The sequence below is a fragment of the Mus caroli genome, unplaced genomic scaffold (genome assembly GCF_978045245.1).
Source record: "Mus caroli unplaced genomic scaffold, Mus_caroli_1 scaffold_3, whole genome shotgun sequence".
NCBI lineage: Eukaryota > Metazoa > Chordata > Mammalia > Rodentia > Muridae > Mus > Mus caroli.
Genome location: NW_028227258.1, coordinates 73,882,826 through 73,900,958, shown reverse-complemented (window position 1 = coordinate 73,900,958; position 18,133 = coordinate 73,882,826). Strand labels below are relative to the sequence as shown.

The following is an 18,133-nucleotide window of genomic DNA, read 5'->3' as shown; positions in this document are numbered from 1 at the left end:
CCCCTTAGACAGCCCAGTTCTTCCCCTAGTTTTGTGTTTGGAGCTGCTGTTCATCTGGATCTCTTCCTCAGAGGTTCTCGCCATCAGCCTCATCAATGAGGCTCTGGACCAGGGCTGTCCTGAAAAGACTCTGTCTGCCCTGCTGCTTCCTGCAGCTGGCCTGGAAGATGTCAGCCTTCATGTTGCACCTCGGTACCATCTCCTCCTTGTGGCTGCTAAGAGGCAGAAAGCACGGGTAAGGTTAGGGAGAGATGGCTGGGTTAGACACTAAAGCAGAAGGACCAGCCTTGAGCAGAGCTGTGCCTGCCATGAACTCTGAAACTGTTCCAGGCCAGTGGGTGCAGACCCTTCCCTGGGTGAGGCACAAGCAGGATTTGGCCTGTTATGGGAAAGTGGACTTCATTCCAGGACAGTTGAGGGGAAAGAGCAGGCCTGAGAAGCAGGTAACTGGATTTCACTGTTCTGGTCCCCAGTGATCACCTAATCTTGAGTAGTAGCCCCTCAGTACCCCTGGGGTGTGGAAAACACTACATGCTCTGCCCTTGCACCTTGTGCATATCCGGTGAGCTGAGGATGGGACAGGGATTTGAACTGACACACCCCTGAGCTGTGTGGCAGCAGAGTGAGGCTGCGCCCTGTGATTGAGCTGCAACCTGCAGTCTCACCCTGCACTTACTGAGTTTTCATTCCGTGCTAAGTATTGCTTGATGCACCTCAAGTATTGATTCATGCATGAGGCTAGGGAGGTGACTCAGTGGCTAGGACTGCTTGAACTTGAGCCGCATCAGGCAGCTTACAACCACCTATAATTCCAGATATGGGGGATCTCATACGCTCTTCACGGCACTAAAACTCACATGTACTTCCCTCCACACTGACACATCATCCATAGATACCTAATTAAAAATACAGCCTTTTTTTTTTTTCTTTTTAGTTTATAAGAAAAGTCTTAGGAATAGTACCCCATAGCTCACACCAGCAGAGTCTGAGGTTGGCTTGGGCTACCGACTATTAGAAAGATAAGACAGGGCTGGAGAGATGGCTCAGCGGTTAAGAGCATTTACTGCTCTTTCGGAGGTCCTGAGTTCAAATCCCAGCACCTACATGGTGGCTCACAACCATCTGAAATGGGATCTGATGCCCTCTTCTGGTATGTCTGAAGACAGCTACAGTGTGCTTATATACATAAAATTAATAATAATAATAAAAAGGAAAGAAAAAGATAAGACAGTCACCTGACACATAATTGGTGCTCAATAAAATGTTAATTTTATAACGTGTGTTCCTGGTGAGGAGAGCGTGAAGCTGGGTTGGGTTTCAGACTGACCATAAGAAGCACAGGCTTACTTGACCTGTGTACACACAATCTTCCTACTACTATTCGGTGATAAGGAATGTGTAGCCAGAAGGCCAAGTATGGTCAGGGCCAGGATCTGGCTGGCTGAGGGCTGTAAATGTGGAGGGCTTTGGGGATGGCTGTGGGGTAGGTGTCCCAGCCATGGCTAAGGCGCAAAGGCGAGCAATAGAGCAAGCGGTTAGGAAGTACTAGATACTGAGAGTATGAAAGCCATAGAGAGCCCTGAGGCCAAGCTGAGTTGATGCTGAGGACTCTGAAAGCAGAGGAAGAAAAGAGCCTTCAGTACCTGGCAGCCATCCAAGGAGACCACAGGAAGAAGGGAGCAGAGAAAGCCTTCCCCGCTGCCCCAGTGTCTGCTTGTACTTTGGTTCTGCTGCTGGGCTTGTGGGGGCCCAGAGATACCAGTTTGGGGTCTTGTCTTTTTTTTTTCCTCTCCTGCAATTTTGCCAGGTGACAGGAGACCCTGGAGCTGTGCTGTGGCTGGAGGAGATCCGCCAGGGAGTGGCCAGAGCCAATGAGGACACAAGCACAGCTCAGAGAAGTAAGCAGCAGGGCACCCTGCAGGGAGGGGCCCCCACGCCATCTTGCCTTAGCACCTTAGCTTCCTACTGCTGGATAAAAACCATGGCTAAAGGCAACATGGGGAGGACAGGGTTTTATTCAGCATCACATCACAGTCCATCACTGAAGGAAGTCAGGGCAAGAACTCAAAGACAGGAACCTGGAGGCAGAGGCCGTGGAGAGATGCTGCTCACTGGCTTGCTCCTCGTGGCTTGCTCAGTTTGTTTGTTTTTTTATACACCCAGGACCACCTTCTCACGGGTAATACCATCATCAGTGGGTTTCCACATCAATTGTTAATCAAGAAAATGCCCTGCAGGCTTGCCCATAGGCTACCCAGTGGGAACATTGTCTCAAGATTCCCTCTTCCCAGATATATCTGGATTTGTGTCGAGTTGGTAGAGACCAACAAGCACAAGGAGATGGGACAGAACTGGAGCAGGAGGGTGCTTTGACCATAACGTAGACTTCCCAACACACAGCTGGGCAGGAAATACCCAAGTTTAGAACCTGCCTTCCACAGGAGCCCTTGCCTGGCTGCTGCCTCCGTGAACAGCTGTATCACCCCACACACTCTCCATCTCCCCCATCAGCCATGGTGGTTTTGTGTGTCTCCTGAGTCCAGCCCCACTGGACAGGACGGGGCTCAAGGGAGGGACCCCAGAAGAACTGACTTCTCTTTCCTGATGCCCATCAGTAGCCCTTGGTGTGGCTGCTATCAACCAGGCCATCAAGGAGGGCAGGGCAGCCCAGACAGAGCGTGTGTTGAGGAACCCCAATGTGGCCCTCCGAGGGATAGTTCCTGACTGCGCTAAAAGCTACCAGCAGGCCCTGGAAGACGCAGCGGCAAAGAAGCAATGCCCTGGTAATAGCTCTGGCCTCAACCTTCCTCTGTGCTGCCTGCCTCTGGCTTCCTCTGAGCCTTCTTGGCTCACTTGAGTTTCTATACAGGGGACACAGCCTTCTGGGTTCAACATGACATGAAGGATGGCACCGCCTACTACCTTCATCTGCAGACCTTCCAGGGGACCTGGGAGCATCCTTCCAGCTGCCACCTCAATACCTCCCATCTAACCTGGGAGGAGATTCAGGTTGGCAGGGTTCCTGCCAGGGTGAGGGATTATACCCGGGAAGAGGCTCCTACCCACCAGAGGACTGCTATCTCCACAGTCAGTCGTCACCAAGGTCACCGCTGCCCGTGACCGCCAACTGCTCTGGAAGGCCAATGTTGGCTTTGTCATCAAGCTCCAGGCCCGCCTTCGTGGCTTCCTTGTTCGCCAGAGGTTTGCTGAGTCTTCCCACGTCTTCAGGACCTTGCGCCCAGCCGTCATCAAGATCCAGGTAGCAACCCTGGCATTTCCCCATGCCTGGGTGTCCTCCCTCCTTCCCTTGCCTGGGATGGTTTGGATGGTTTTTAGACCTCTGGGCAATAGTGATGAAAGCTGTGGAGTCTGCAGCCAAACTACTGTGGTTTGTTAGCTGTGTGGCCTTGTAAGCTTTTCTTTCTGTTTGTGCCTCAGTTTCTTCTCCCAAAAGATGGAATGGCAGTGCTGCCTTAACAGGGTAGTAAGCAAGGTCTAGAGTTTCTGTACAGTAAAAGCGGGACATAAGTTCCAGTTATGGCATCACCGTCACCACCATCCAAGGAAGCGTGTACTGAGATTCAGACAGCAGGAAGATACTTTTCCCGGAGCAAGATATGTGAGGAGTGGCCGTTACCCACCCTGAGGGATGTTAGTTGGCGACTAATCTGTGATCCTCTCCAGTGGGCATTCCATTCAGTTCTAGCCTGTGCATGGCCCTCGGGGCCTTTGCAGCTGACCAGCCAGTGATTGGCGCGGGAGAGTAGCTAGGAGGGTAACCAGAGCCCTCTGTGAGCTAGAAATGAGGAACACCTTCCCGTGTCAAGCATGCTGGAGTATGGTTGACACTCAATGGGACAGGAAAGACACAAAGATTGATAGCCCTGGGGGGCCTGAAGGGAGGAGCATGAAGCTGTGGGATGGCGTGGCCTAAGCTGCAGTAGTAAGTGAAGGCTCAGACTCTCAAGTTGGCCTCCCAGTCCTCCTTTCCTCTGACTGAGGGCTGTGCGTCCTGCTCAAGCCCCTGCAGTATTTATTTCCTCCATACGGACACTTGCTTAACGCATTGGCTGAGGAATGTGGAGGAAGTTGCATATGCCTTGAGTGTGACAGAGGCTCCCTTGGATGCCAGCGTCAGCACTGGCTCAGTCATGCAGTTACCCAGGCCACAGTCTGGTCTGATTCCGGACTCGGGTCCATATGCACATAGGCAGAGGTGGCCTGCTACTTTGACCATTTGCCTCAGCTTTGAGAAAGTGAGGCTCAGGAATGTGAAGCAGCCTGGATGCCCCAAGACTTTACTCTGTCCATTGCTGGATCCCCAGTGTTTTCAGCACTGACTAATCTAGATTGGGGGCATGTTTTGGTTTTGTCTATGTTGTATGTGGGGGGCAGGGCGAGGCAGGGCGTACCCTGAGGTCAGAGGATTACCTTAATAGGAGTGAGTTCTCTCCTTCCACCATGGGGTCCTGGAGATTGAACTCAGGTTGTCAGGCCTGGCTACAATCACCTTTACCTACTAAGTCATCTCAACAGCCCGTGAACATGTTTCAGGAGTCTGGTCGGGGCTAGCAGAGTGTATGGGGACATGGTGCCTTCTCTGGTGAGCAGGGGCTGGGGAGGGGCATGGCTCATTCTCTGAAGCTGGTAAGCATTTGTGCTTTATTAATAATATTTTTGGGTCCATGTCTCACATCTGAGTTTCCATGGGGAGGTATTAGTTAGGTAGTTAGTCTTTCTCATAAAGCCGGCAGACCTCTGGGAACAAGGCCGATTTCCCTTCCCCATCCTTCTGTCTTAGTTTCTGTTCCGTTGCTATGAAGAAACACACCATGACAAAGTAACTTAGAAAAGCGTTTCCCTGGGGGGCTTGCTGAGACTGTAAGTTTCAGAGAGTCAATCCATGATCATCGGGCAGGAAACATGGTGGCCCGGCCAGCAGGCGAGCAGGCACTGGAGTAGTAGCTGAGAATCTTACATCTGTTCCACGGTTTGGAGACAGAGAGACTCAATCTGGTGTAGGCTTTTTAAACCTCAAAGCTCACCCCCCCCCCCCAGTGACATAGCACCTCCAACAAGGCTACATGTTCTGATCCTTCCTAGACACTCCATCACTGGGGACCAACCAAACATTCACATATATGAGCCTGTACAGGGCCATTCTCACTCAGACCACCAGAGCATCCTAGAGAGCCCGGAATAAAGCCGTTCCCACTGGCCGCCTGAGTAAGCTCAAGGAGGTCTGCTACGTTCCCTCTTGTGCTCTGCAGGCTCACTGGCGGGGTTATAGACAACGGAAGGCTTACCAGGAGCGGCTGCAGCATTTTAAAGCGAACCTGGATGCGATAATCAAGGTAACCATGGTGGTTTGGGCAAATTCCTTTCTCTTGAGGGATCCTTAGAACACGTTTTCATCCTGTCACCTCCCGTGGTTCTGGAGTTGGCTGCATTGTCTAGGGCCTGAGGGTGAGTCTCAGCCCGAGGTCCTGAAGGTAGCGTCTCACCTCTCAGATCCAGGCCTGGGCCCGAATGTGGGCAGCACGGAGGCGATACCTCAGGCGTCTGCGATACTTCCAGAAGAACGTGAGTCCTGCCCCCATCACGCCTGTCTGTACTCAGAGATCAGAGCAAAGTGCACGGAAGGACAGCCACCCTGTTCCCTTGTGTTCGTGCTAGGTTGACTCCGTTGTGAAGATTCAAGCATTTTTCCGAGCCAGGAGAGCCCGTGATGACTACAGGATGTTAGGTATGCTGGGGAGATAGAAACCCAGAGCTAGACAGGTCTCTGTGTCACCCTTGAGGATGCACAGCAGGAAAGGGTGAGGCCATCCTCAGGTTATCTAAGGAGTGTAGAGTCCTCACCTCCCAGTAGCACATAGTTTTGTCATAGACAAGGCTCCTCTGACCAGGTCCTTTCTGAGGAGGCCTAGCATACCTATTCCCCTGTGGTAGGCTCTTTCTCCCCTCCCTGAACTTCCAGCCTTGCTGTTTTCCTTGGCTCATTCACTGGCTATGCGGCTCCCAGGACCCTCCTGTTGGCACCTCCCAGCCTGAGATTACAGGCATGTGCCTCTGCGCCTGGCATTTCGTATTATTCAGGTCCTTATGCATGTGTAGCAAGAACTTTCTGGTAGAGTCCCATTTCCCAGCCTAGTCCCTGTCCTGCAAGTCTAGAATTCCAGCCTTGGGCGTGAATTAGCACTTTGGTCCATCTCGGTGATCACCTCCTGTTCTGGATTCCTGCAGCAAGAGGGCCCTTTCCTTTCTGTGCTTCAGGTGGGGGCCTCAGGCGTCTTGCGCTTAGTCGTCTTCCTTCTGGCCGTCAGCGTGGGCTGCTTCTTCCCGCCCCACCCCACCATCTCCTCTGCTGTTCTGAGGCTCTGCCTGCCCTTTATCTTTCTTCCTTCCCTCCAGTCCTCAGTATTTCTGGGGGAAAGTTATTCCTCCAGCTTCCTCGGCCCAGCATCCTCCCAGAATCGGCCATATATGTACTGTGTGGTGTGGTGGCCTCCGCCCTGTGAATACCTCCCGTCAGAGGTGGTCACTTGTCATCCCTGCAACCATTTTAATCCACTAATCCTGTGCCTAAGCTGATTCTTGTTGGTTGATCTCTGGTGTCCCTGAGGTCGAGGTTCTGATTCTCAGGGCTGACTGGACCAGCCTGCCCACTTCTTCATGGGGCTGTAGCATCTCCACTGCAGCTGAGCAGTTCTGCTGCTTGTCCCATTAATGTGCTGTGGTTCCTATTGCCTGAGGTCCAGCCTCCTAACCACAGCACCACCCCCCAGCCCCTCCAGCCACCCCACCCCCACCCTCCTGTACTTTCTCACACCTTGTCTTAGTTAGGTTCCCATGGCTGTGATAAACACCACGACTGAAGGCGACATGGAGGGGAGGAAAGGGTTAATTTCATCTTTACACCTCCATACCACAGTCCATCATTGTATGAAGTCATGGCAGAAACTCCAGGCAGGAACTCTGTAGGAGGGGACTGAAGCGGAGGCCGTGGAGGGGTGCTGCTTACTGACTTGCTCCTTTTTTTTTTTAATGTTTACGTGATGGTTTATTTATTTTTAATTTTGTTGTTGTTGTTGTTGGTTTTTTTTTTTTTTTTTTTTTTTTTGGTTTTTCGAGACAGGGTTTCTCTGTATAGCCCTGGCTGTCCTAGAACTCACTTTGTAGACCAGGCTGGCCTCGAACTCAGAAATCCGCCTGCCTCTGCCTCCTGAGTGCTGGGATTAAAGGCGTGCGCCACCACACCTGGCTTATTTTTAATTTTTAAAGATTGATTTATTATTATACATAAGTATACTGTAGCTGATTTCAAACGAACCAGAAGAGGGCGTCAGGTCTCATTATGGATGGTTGTGAGCCACCATGTGGTTGCTGGGATTTGAACTCAGGACCTTTGGAAGAGCAGTCAGTGCTTTACCTGCTGAGCCATCTCGCCAGCCCTGGCTTGCTCCTCTTGGCTTGCTCAGCCTGCTTTCTTAGGACTGACTATCTGCCCAAGGATGGTCCTGGCCACAGTAGACTGGGCCCTTTCACATTAGTCACTTAATCAAGAGAATGCCCAACGACTTCCCTACAGGCCAGTCATCTGGTGGAGGCATTTTCTCAGCGGAGGCTCCTTCTTAGATGATTCTAACTGGAATCAAATTTACAGAAAGCAAAAACACCATGGTGTGCCATACTCCAGGCCCACTGGATTCCTAGCTTCTGACACCTGCTGCTGCCCTTCCCCGCTCCCCTGCGGACAGTAGGTGGTACTGCACAGCCTCTTTGCTCCCATGTAGGAGTGAGGCTCACTTTTGTTTCCCTAAGATCCCTCCTGCTGGCCCCTCCCAAAGCAGCAGCCTCGCAGTATCTGCCGGCGGCTTCTTTGCCTAGATCCCTTACTGGATTCTCTCTAGCCACAGAACCTACAATCACTCAGCCTCCAAATATGACTGCTTCTTTCATTGCTAGTGGGGTAACCTGGGGCACGGCACCTACCCCTCTCTGCCTTTGGAGACTCATCCATAAGATGGGTGCCACAGCGCTGGACCCATTGAGGCTTTGTTGGGTTTTTGTTTTGTTTTTAAACCACTTAGATTTGAGGCTGGAGAGATGATTAAGTGATTGAGAGTACTGGCTGCTCTTCAGGAGGACCCAGGTTCAATTCCAAGTACCCACACATGATAGCCCACAACTGTCTGTAACTCCAAACCCAAGGGTTCTGATGCTTTCTTCCAGCCTTTGTTTGAATAGTGCATGGACACACACACACACACACACACGCACACACGTATACACCCGAGATGATGCCTGGTAGCAGCTGCTTGAGAAGCAGAGCAGGGGGATCCTGAGTTCAAGGCTAGCTAGGACCGCATAATCATACCACAGGAGCGTCGACTCCGAGATAACATGAGGAACCCTGCCTGTCTCACAGTGAACATGGCTTGTTCCACGAAGCTTAATTCGGAGACTTCTTTTTGAGTTTTGTTGTTGGATTTTGTTTGGCTTTGTTGTTTTTTATTTGGTTTTGATTTTTTTTTTCTTCATTATAAAGTTGACCACCTTACCTCACAGACACTCCTCACAAGTGCTACATGCAGCGGCAGGGCTATGTGGTAGACGACAGGTGGGGGGTGGGCATGAGAGACAGGTCAGGCCAGCAGGAAGGGGGACAGGTGCGATAGAACCAGGGTGCTTTTGCAGACCATGGAGAAGGGTTGTGGCCCTGGTTTGGTGGGAAAAGTCACCGGAGATGCCAGCATGGTTGGTACGTGAAGGGTAGAGAACAGCCGTGACATCTCTAGACGTGAGACAAAGCTTATCGGTAGACCTGGCAGTTAGGAGAGGCCTGGGGTTGGGCACGGGGTCGACATGGGGCAGGTGCTGGCAGAGGCTTGCTGACACCTGCCTGACCAATGTCTCCCCTCCTGCCAGTGCACGCACGCCACCCTCCCCTCTGTGTAGTCCGAAAATTCGCTCACCTCTTGAACCAGAGTCAGGAGGACTTCTCAGCTGAGGCGGAGTTGCTGAAGCTCCAGGAGGAAGTGGTTAGGAAGATCCGCTCTAACCAGCAGCTGGAGCAGGACCTCAACCTCATGGACATCAAGATTGGCCTGCTCGTCAAGAACCGCATCACCCTGCAGGTGAGCTGCCCCAAGACCTGCCGCTCCTGAGAGAGAGCCTTGCCCCTTCTTCAACTGGTAGTTCAATCGGTCCTTCAGATGTGTGTAGGTTACCACCTGGCTCAGACCCCTGTGCCTATGGTTCGCCGCCCTTGGTCAGCCATTGGATGTGTGTAGTGCAGAAGAAAGAACCCTGCGGGTAGAGTAGGAACGGCCAGCTCTGCCGAGTCCTAGTGCTGGGGTCATGGGTGATTGAGATCGATCAGTTAACCTCAAAGTCTGTCTCCCCTTTAGCTCGCTGGAATAAGGAGTTGATCTCTTCCCTGGCAGAATGCAGAGACAGATACGAAAGCTCCTGGAAATTTACATTCAGATGTGGAGTAGCAGGCTGATGCTGCTGTCACGTCTTCTCCCATGAGATTGTATATTGGTCGATAAGAAATAAGAGGAAAAGCCCTATTGAATAGGCACAGGGCCTCTGCCTGGCAGCCCAGAGCTCTGAAGCCCCACTTATGAAAACAGAGGTGCCAAGTGGAGCTGTGGGCAGTGGCAAGGGCTTTCTCACCTCTCATGAGCCCTGGCTCTCCCAGTCACTGAGTCTGGACCATATGTTTCATGCTTGGTACCAGTCCAGCCTCATTGGTTTGCTCCTACACCCACATCCAGGAGGTGGTCTCCCACTGCAAGAAGCTGACCAAGAAGAATAAGGAGCAACTGTCAGACATGATGATCCTGGACAAACAGAAGGGATTAAAGTCACTGAGCAGAGAGAAACGGCAGAAGCTGGAAGCCTACCAGCACCTCTTCTACCTGCTGCAGGTGAGCAAAAAGCTCTTCCCAGGAGGAGCATGGGGGGAGGGTAGCACAGTGGTGAGTGCTTCCTCAGCACACACACAACACTAAGAATCTAAAGCAATTAAAAAGATCCAAGAAGCCTCCATCACCTCCTGAGCATGGGGCCTTTTCTTTGCCTTTCTTCATGCCCTGTTCCATTGCCCTGGGAAAGGTGATACTTTCCCCACATCGGGAAAACCTTTGTAACTCATCTGATTGCTAATTCTCCAAGACCATTGTCTCCCAGCCCTCTGTCTCCCCCATCGTTCACAGACTCAGCCCATCTATTTGGCCAAGCTGATCTTTCAGATGCCCCAGAACAAAACTACCAAGTTCATGGAAGGTGTGATTTTCAGTCTGTACAACTATGCCTCCAACCGCCGGGAGGCCTACCTTCTGCTCCAGCTGTTCAAGACAGCGCTCCAGGAGGAAATCAAGTATGCTCTCCTGACTCTAGTGCGGCAGCGGGACAGGGAGGGTGGGTCAGAGATGGCAGCTGTTGTTCTACACCTAGGATGGTATCAGGAGTCCATTCTTCAGCTTATAGGAAGTATGTAAGGCTCTGCAAAGGCACAGCGGGGGTGGCAGGCTGACTTGTCAGCAGGAAGGATGATATCCAGACAGCGGGACCATTCTTAGGGTGGGCACTAGAGTTGGCTTGAACAGGCAAAATCTGGAAAACAAAAGAAAGGTAGCTATGTCCTCCTTAAAGGCATGAGGCCAGTGACCTATTGCACCACAGGTCAAAAGTGGAACAGCCCCAGGATGTGGTGACAGGCAACCCCACAGTGGTGAGACTGGTGGTGAGGTTCTACCGCAATGGGCGGGGACAGAGCGCTCTGCAGGAGATCCTTGGCAAGGTCATCCAGGATGTGCTAGAAGACAGGTCAGTCAGCATCCACACAGACCCTGTCCACATCTATAAGAGCTGGATCAACCAGGAGGAGGCCCAGACTGGACAGCGCAGGTGAGCCAGCAGGACGCGGGAGCACATGCTTTGCTCTGTAGGCAAGCCTGGGAGCATTTGAAGGTGACATACGAAAGCAGAGGTGATGCCCTGCCTACAGGAGACTTGGGCCATGACTTTCTGTGCTACCACAGTTGACAATGATGATTTTGATAGGAGTACCTTGCTATCTGCCTTTGAGTCTGGCTGGCATTTCTCCCTGCTCTGTTCCAGCTGCTTGGTAACACTTGAGTCCTCCCTCTTCACTGTGCATCCTCACACTATAGTCTTCCCTCCTTCCTGTGTATCCTCACTGCTGTAGTCCTCCCTCCTTCCTTCCTGCTGTGAATCCTCACTGCTGCAATCCTCCCTCCTCCCTGTGTGTCCTCACTGCTGCAGTCCTCCCTCCTTCCTTCCTGTGGTGTATCCTCATTGGTATAGTCTTCCCTTCTCCCTCCCTGCTGTGAGTCCTCACTGCTGCACTCCTCCCTCCTCCATGTGTGTCCTCACTGCTGCAGTCCTCCCTCCTTCCTTCCTGTGGTGTATCCTCATTGCTGTAGTCTTCCTCCCTCCTCCCTCCTCCCTCCCTGCTGTGAGTCCTCACTACTCCAGTCTTCCCTCCTCCATGTGTGTCCTCCCTGCTGCAGTCCTCCCTCCTTCTTTCCTGTGGTGTATCCTCACTGCTGCAATCCTCCCTCCTCCCTGTGTGTCCTCCCTGCTACAGTCCTCCCTCCTTCCTTCCTGTGGTGTATCCTCACTGCTGCAGTCTTCCCTCCTTCCTCCTCCCTCCTCCCTCCCTGCTGTGAGTCCTTACTGCTGCAATCCTCCCTTCTCCCTATGTGTCCTCCCTGCTGCAGTCCTCCCTCCTTCCTTCCTGTGGTGTATCCTCACTGCTGCAATCCTCCCTCCTCCCTGTGTGTCCTCCCTGCTGCAGTCCTCCCTTCTTCCTTCTTGTGGTGTATGTAGTCTTCCCTCCTCCCTCACTGCTGTGAATCCTCACTGCTGTAGTTCTTGCTGAGTGCTGCCTTTTTCTCTGGTTCTTCTCTTGGAATGGTGTGTCTTGAGCCTATCTGTAGAAGACCATATAGAAAAATTGATGAGAAAGCCCGGGAAGGGAGGCAACAGAAGGGGACACCAGCTTTACCACATCTCTCTGCCCACAGCCATCTCCCCTATGACGTCACCCCTGAGCAGGCTCTGAGCCACTCTGAAGTGCAGAGACGATTAGACATCTCCCTGCGCAGTCTCCTCACCATGACTGAGAAGTTCTTTGTCGCCATCAGTTCATCTGTGGACCACATTCCGTATGTGTCACCACCTCCCCAGGGCCAGGCTGGTTTGGCAGGGGAGAACAGCACACATGACATTCTAAGGGAAGTGGGTGGGAAAGGAGGGAGCCAGAGGGGCCTGGAGTGGCTTCAGGTATGTCGAAGCCCTTGCCAGCGAACTGAACTGGGATACTACAGATGGGTCTGTGTGGGTGTTACAACGTCACTGGTCAAAGGGGAGTCCAAAATAACAGAGAGATACTTTTGTCTGAGAACAATTGGAGAAAAGATGGGATTCTCTGGCCCACAAAGTCAAAGATTAGTATTTCAATCTGGTAACGTCCTTCACGGTTGCAGTCCTCCCTCCCATACTTTCTTTTTTCTTTTTTTGAGACAGGGTCTCTCTACATAACCCTGGCTGTCCTAGAACTTGCAATTATAGACCAGGCTGGCCTCAAACTCACAGAGACTCACCTGCTTCTGCCTCCCGAGTGCTGGGATTAAAGGCATATACCACTACATCTGGCCCTTTTAATGTGATAATGTTTTGCCTGCATGCATGTCTGTGCACCATGTGTGTATCTGGTGCCTTCAGAGGCCAGAACAGAGTGATCCCCTGAGACTAGAGTTAGTGGTGATTGTGAGCCACCATGCGGTTGCTGGGATTTGAACTCAGGACTTTTGGAAGAGCAGCCAGTGCTCTTAACCACTGATCCATCTCTCCAGCCCCAACTCTCTTCTTAAAAACCGGCCAGTAACCCGGAGGTAGATGCAGGGCAGTCAGGGCTATAAACAAACCTTACTACAAAAAAACTTCAAGTTAGAGTCCAGTCTAAGCTACATGAGACCCCAGTCTCAAAACAAAACAAAATCACTCAATAAATGTTTTGTCGAAAACTATTTGAGGCTGGGTGTGGTGGTGGGTGCTTTTAACCCCAGTACTCAGGAGGCAGAGACAGGATTTCTGTGAGTTCGAGGCTAAGGCTACACAGAGAACTCTACAAAATGAGTTCTAGCACAGCTAAGGCTACACAGAGAAACCCTGACTCAGAAGAAAGAGAGAAGAAACTATGAGCGAGTAGATCCTTCAGCCACTGGACTTGGTTCTTAGTGCTGAGGGCAAGGTTGAGTGCCAAAGGGGAAACAGCCCCAAACTGGATTGAGATGGAGTGAGGCTTTGCAATTGGGAGTAAGAAACAACTAAAGTCTAAGAAGAGAGATACACAGTGAGTTATAAATCTCCATTTGTTCGCTGGGTGTGGAGATAGCTTTTAACACAGTCTGAGGTTGGGCAGTGGTGGCGCACACCTTTAATCCCAGCACTTGGGAGGCAGAGGCAGGCAGATTTCTGAGTTTGAGGCCAGCCTGGTCTACAGAGTGAGTTCTAGGACGGCCAGAGCTATACAGAGAAACCCTGTCTTGAAAAAAAAAAAAAAAAAAAAACCTCACAGTCTGATTAGGTTTGTGTAGCAAACCTGTCACAGGACTCGAATTCAGGTTGGAATAACACCACTGCTCTGACAAAACCCCCGTGAGACTGAGTCCTCACTCCAGTCTTCCCCACCAGGAGACAGGGGCAGATGGGAAGGAAATGGCTGAGAGGAGGAGGCAGGCAGTCAGGCCCTGCCCCAGCCCAGGCTACTCAGAACCTCTGGGAGCTGGCAAAGTTGGCTGCCTTGGAGCTTCCTGGGCCATTGGGTACCCAGAAGACAGCATAGCATGCCTCCCAAGGGATGGTGAGGTATAGAGTAAGCAGAGGCGGTCTGTGGGAAAATAAGAGGGTCTCAGGTAAAAGGTTCTTGGGCTGGATGTGTCGGCACACAACACAACTGTAGCAGCTCTTGGAAGGCAGAGGTTGAGATCATGAATTTGAGGACTGCCTCTACTACATAGCAAGACCCTGTCTCAAAAACAAAGAGTTGGAGTCAGGGAGTGCTGTAGGAGGCCAATTAGGGCCCTGTCCCTGGTACAACATAAGGACAGGAGGAAGGGCAAAGGCCCAGGGGTGGAGGATTGTAACAGGGAGCACCAGGAGATAGAGGTCTGCCATAGGGAGCACTAGAAGGTAGAATGTATGTGGGCTCAGCTCTAGAGGGGCTGAGCTTAGAGGGGAGAAGCTGCTAGTCTTTCGTACCTTGAGTCTGGGATGAGGTTGAGAAGAGCCATAACTTCCCTATTTTGTCCCTAAGGTATGGGATGAGGTATATGGCCAAAGTCCTGAAAACAACCTTGGAGAAGAAGTTCCCCAATGCCACCGAGAGGGACATCTATAAGGCAAGTGTTGTCTCTTTCGCCACCTCCAAGACCCTCCTTTGTCTGCCAATGATCCCCAAACAGACGGGATGACAAATGATGTCATATGTATCCGAAGGAAGAACTGGGCCCCATCCTGTACCCCGAGCCTGGCCCACCAGTGGGGAATATAGACCCATGGCTGTCAGGTGGCTTCCAGACCTTTCTGGAATTTCTCCTCTGCACTCAGGTGGTTGGGAACCTCCTGTACTACCGCTTCCTGAACCCAGCTGTGGTCGCTCCTGATGCCTTTGACATTGTGGCCATGGCGGCAGGCAGCACCCTGGCCGCCCCACAGCGTCATGCGCTGGGAGCCGTGGCTCAGCTCCTACAGCACGCTGCTGCTGGCCAGATCTTCTCCGGGGAGAGCCGGCACCTTCGAGTCCTGAATGACTACCTGGAGGACTTGCATCTCAAGTTCAGGTCTCGGCTCTTGTCACCCTTTTCCTCCCTGGACCTCTCTCCACTTCCCTTGGTTCACTTCCAGAGGCACGGGGTCTATGGGAGGTGGTGGCAGGCAGCAGAAAGCCTCCCAGGGACAGAGAGGAGCATCAGCGAGCCAGCTTGGGTGGCACACTGAGAGCAGACAAGAGCAGAGCGGGGGACCAAGACGAGCATCAGAACTGACCTGATGTGGGTGGTGGCCATCCACGTGGTGAGCACATTAGCCCAGTTCACTCTGGCATGTCCTCTCTCTGGGACAGGAAGTTCATCTGCAGAGCCTGCCGGGTACCAGAGCCAGAGGAGCGCTTCGCCATCGATGAATACTCAGACATGGTGGCTGTGGCCAAACCCATGGTGTACATCACTGTAGGGGAGCTCATCGGCACACACCGGGTAAGGGGTCAGCACCAGAGGGCTAGGCTGCAAGTCCACACACAGCCCTGAGCCCCACCCCCCAAAACCAAGCCTGGCTTATCCCTGCACCCTCTTTCCTTCTACCATCCACAGCTCTTGCTCGAACACCAAGACCAGCTGGCCCCAGGTCACCAAGACCCACTGCACCAGCTCCTAGAAGACCTTGGGGAGCCACCCACCATCTCTGACCTCATTGGTATGTGCCTTCTTGGCTTCCGGAGCCTTCAGGGGTGGTTGTCAATGGGCAGCTCCTTGTACCCCTCTCTGTTCCCCATGACTGATGTACACAGACTCACAGCCTCGTGGCCAGTGCACAGATGTTGATGGTAGAAGAGGCCAAGCTATGGCCGCACAATCATACAGAAGAGACGTGAGGGCAAAGTCGACTAGGTCTGGTCTAGGTGTCTAGCTCTGGAACCTTGGGATGAGAGGGGTTTCGAGGGGCAGTGTCAGTGGGATGATACCAACCCCTCTAAGCTGCATGGTACCCAGAGTGAGATCATACAGAGGCTGGGTGATGGTAACTCGGGTCCGTGGGTGTCAAGGCTGAGGGCATGGTATGGTCCCATGGGACAGTGTGGGAGGGCTTCCTCAAAGGTATACAGAAGAGCACCTCTACTGTGACCCCCATCTTTGCGTGCCTGTCCCACTCATCCCTCACCCCATTGCAGGGGACAACATAGCCACAGATGGGCATGTGGACCTGAGCAGGCTCGAAGTGTCCCTGACACTCACCAACAAGTTCGAAGGGCTGGAGACAGATGCTGACCACCACAGCAACCAAAGTCTGCTTCTGAGGTGGGTGTGGAGGCCCAGGTAGCCCTCCTCCCTATACAGGGCCCCCACTCAGAGAGGGCTGTCATACTTCCTTGTTGCCACCCCTCCCCTACCGCCATTCTTCAGAAAGTTCTCCCTGAAGCCTAGCTCAGGATCTCCGTGCTCAGAATAGTTTTGGGCAAGCGCTCAGCCTTTCCTTGGCGTTGTAGCTGAAGGCATGGGACGATCAGGAGCCTGAGGCAGCAGGGTGCTTGCAGACTGTGCTTTGGCTCACTTACTTTTGGAGGCGGGACCTCCTGTGTATGTACATGTGTGATTGGAGGAGCACACGTCACATGGCACACGTGTAGAGGCCAGGACAACCTTGTGCACTCAGTTCTTTTGAATGACTTCCATCTTTACGTGAGTCTGGGGCATGAAACTTAGTGTCAGGCTTGCACAGACCTCGGACAGCTGCCTTATCAACCCAGGCCAGGAATTTACCTCACACCTCTCAGTCGGGATGAAGCACAGCGGGCTGGGCTGGTCATCTGCACCAGTTAGCGGCACCAGCTCCCTGAGCCAGCTCTCCGCTCATTCACACGCTGTCACTGTCAACAAGAGTTGGAGACACAAGCAGAGAGCTTCCCAGAGGGAGAGGGCAGACATGAGGGTGGCTACCAGGAGGAAGTGAATACTTGGGCTGAGGGATCAGAGGAGGCCAGTTTGGGGGAGAGTATTCTCAGGGACACCACCTCCCCCTGGACCCTCCCTCTCTCTCTGCATCCTGGGCATCCCTAACAGTCCAGACCTGGGGCAGGATCCACTTATCCTTGGCTCTTTGGCCTACCCTGTCCAGACCTTTCCTGGTCCTCACCCTGCCTTTCTCTGCAGCACCAAACAGATGCTGGCCGACCTCATCCAATTCCACCCTGGGGAGTCCCTGGAAGAGATCCTGACCTCCTCGGCTCCCAGAGAGTGTGTGAGTAGCCAGGACAGTCATGACAGCTAAGCCTTAGACACCACCTCACCCTTAGTCTGCCACAGAGGCCGGTGGGCACATAGAAGGCCAAGCCTCTGACCTTGATGCCAGGGGTCACAAGCTGAAGGAGCAGCCTAAGCAGCTCTCTTTCTCTCTCGCTCTCTCTCTCTCTCTCTCTTTCGCGCCCCCCCCCCCTTTCTCTCTCTGCACCGTGCAGAGGTTAGGACAGTGCTGAGGGGCAGTCTGTTCTGAGAACCACATAAGGGAATTGCTCTGGATATGGAGACTGTTGGAGGGTTTGGAGGCAAGAGAGGATGCCAGGTGGACTTGCTGTAGGGGTTGGCATAAGAGTTAGTTCCCTGAGTAAAGGTGGTAGTGGCAGGCAGAGGCATGGCCCAAAACAGCTAGGCAGGCTCCACCTACACTTTATGCCCACAGAGAGCACCATGCTGGGTTGGGAAGCTGTTAGCAGCCAGTGTCTCCTTGGTCTACACAGATGCTTTGGGCCACCATAGATGATCCTTAAGACTCTTCTATGTCTGGGTTTTTTTGTTTGTTTTTTTGGTTTTTCGAGACAGGGTTTCTCTGTATAGCCCTGGCTGTCCTGGAACTCACTCTGTAGACCAGGCTGGCCTTGAACTCAGAAATCCTCCTGCCTCTGCCTCCCGAGTACTGGGATTAAAGGCATTGCCTGTGTGTTCTCCATCATCCCCATCCCCACCCCACCCCCACCCTCCAGGACCTAGGCTGGGAAAGTAGGAACGTGAATAGGCTCCCAGGCTCTGGGTTTATCGTGATCTGAAGTAGGATGGTAGAGCCCAGGAACCCCTCATCGTCTCTGCTGCCCTCCCAGGAAGAAGCCCATCGTCGGTTGATGTGTTGGCACCAAGCCTGTGACACCCAGAAACCAGAACCGCTTCGACGACACCACTCACTAATGGCACACAGTCTACTGTCACTGGCGGAGAAGCAGCAACGCGTTCTGCGGAACCTGCGTCGGCTACAGGGCCTGGGGCTGGTCAGGGCCAGTGACTGCTACCAGGGACTTATAGATGAGCTGGCCAAGGTGATAACCCAA

The 18,133-nt window shown here is 52.7% G+C and overlaps 1 protein-coding gene across 1 annotated transcript in view; it reads left to right on the top strand.

Annotated features, from left to right (window-relative positions):
- Window positions 1-18,133, top strand: part of Iqgap3 (IQ motif containing GTPase activating protein 3) — a 39,354-nt gene that overhangs the window by 16,201 nt on the left and 5,020 nt on the right. The window contains exons 15-34 of the mRNA XM_021157888.2: window positions 72-235; window positions 1,808-1,898; window positions 2,616-2,783; window positions 2,870-3,009; window positions 3,089-3,259; window positions 5,271-5,354; window positions 5,512-5,583; window positions 5,677-5,746; window positions 8,932-9,140; window positions 9,786-9,938; window positions 10,227-10,390; window positions 10,696-10,920; window positions 12,063-12,203; window positions 14,357-14,441; window positions 14,650-14,882; window positions 15,164-15,296; window positions 15,411-15,513; window positions 15,989-16,115; window positions 16,968-17,055; window positions 17,909-18,121. Coding sequence (XP_021013547.1) covers window positions 72-235; window positions 1,808-1,898; window positions 2,616-2,783; window positions 2,870-3,009; window positions 3,089-3,259; window positions 5,271-5,354; window positions 5,512-5,583; window positions 5,677-5,746; window positions 8,932-9,140; window positions 9,786-9,938; window positions 10,227-10,390; window positions 10,696-10,920; window positions 12,063-12,203; window positions 14,357-14,441; window positions 14,650-14,882; window positions 15,164-15,296; window positions 15,411-15,513; window positions 15,989-16,115; window positions 16,968-17,055; window positions 17,909-18,121 — 2,834 coding nt within the window. The remainder of the gene's footprint in view (window positions 1-71; window positions 236-1,807; window positions 1,899-2,615; window positions 2,784-2,869; window positions 3,010-3,088; window positions 3,260-5,270; window positions 5,355-5,511; window positions 5,584-5,676; window positions 5,747-8,931; window positions 9,141-9,785; window positions 9,939-10,226; window positions 10,391-10,695; window positions 10,921-12,062; window positions 12,204-14,356; window positions 14,442-14,649; window positions 14,883-15,163; window positions 15,297-15,410; window positions 15,514-15,988; window positions 16,116-16,967; window positions 17,056-17,908; window positions 18,122-18,133) is intronic.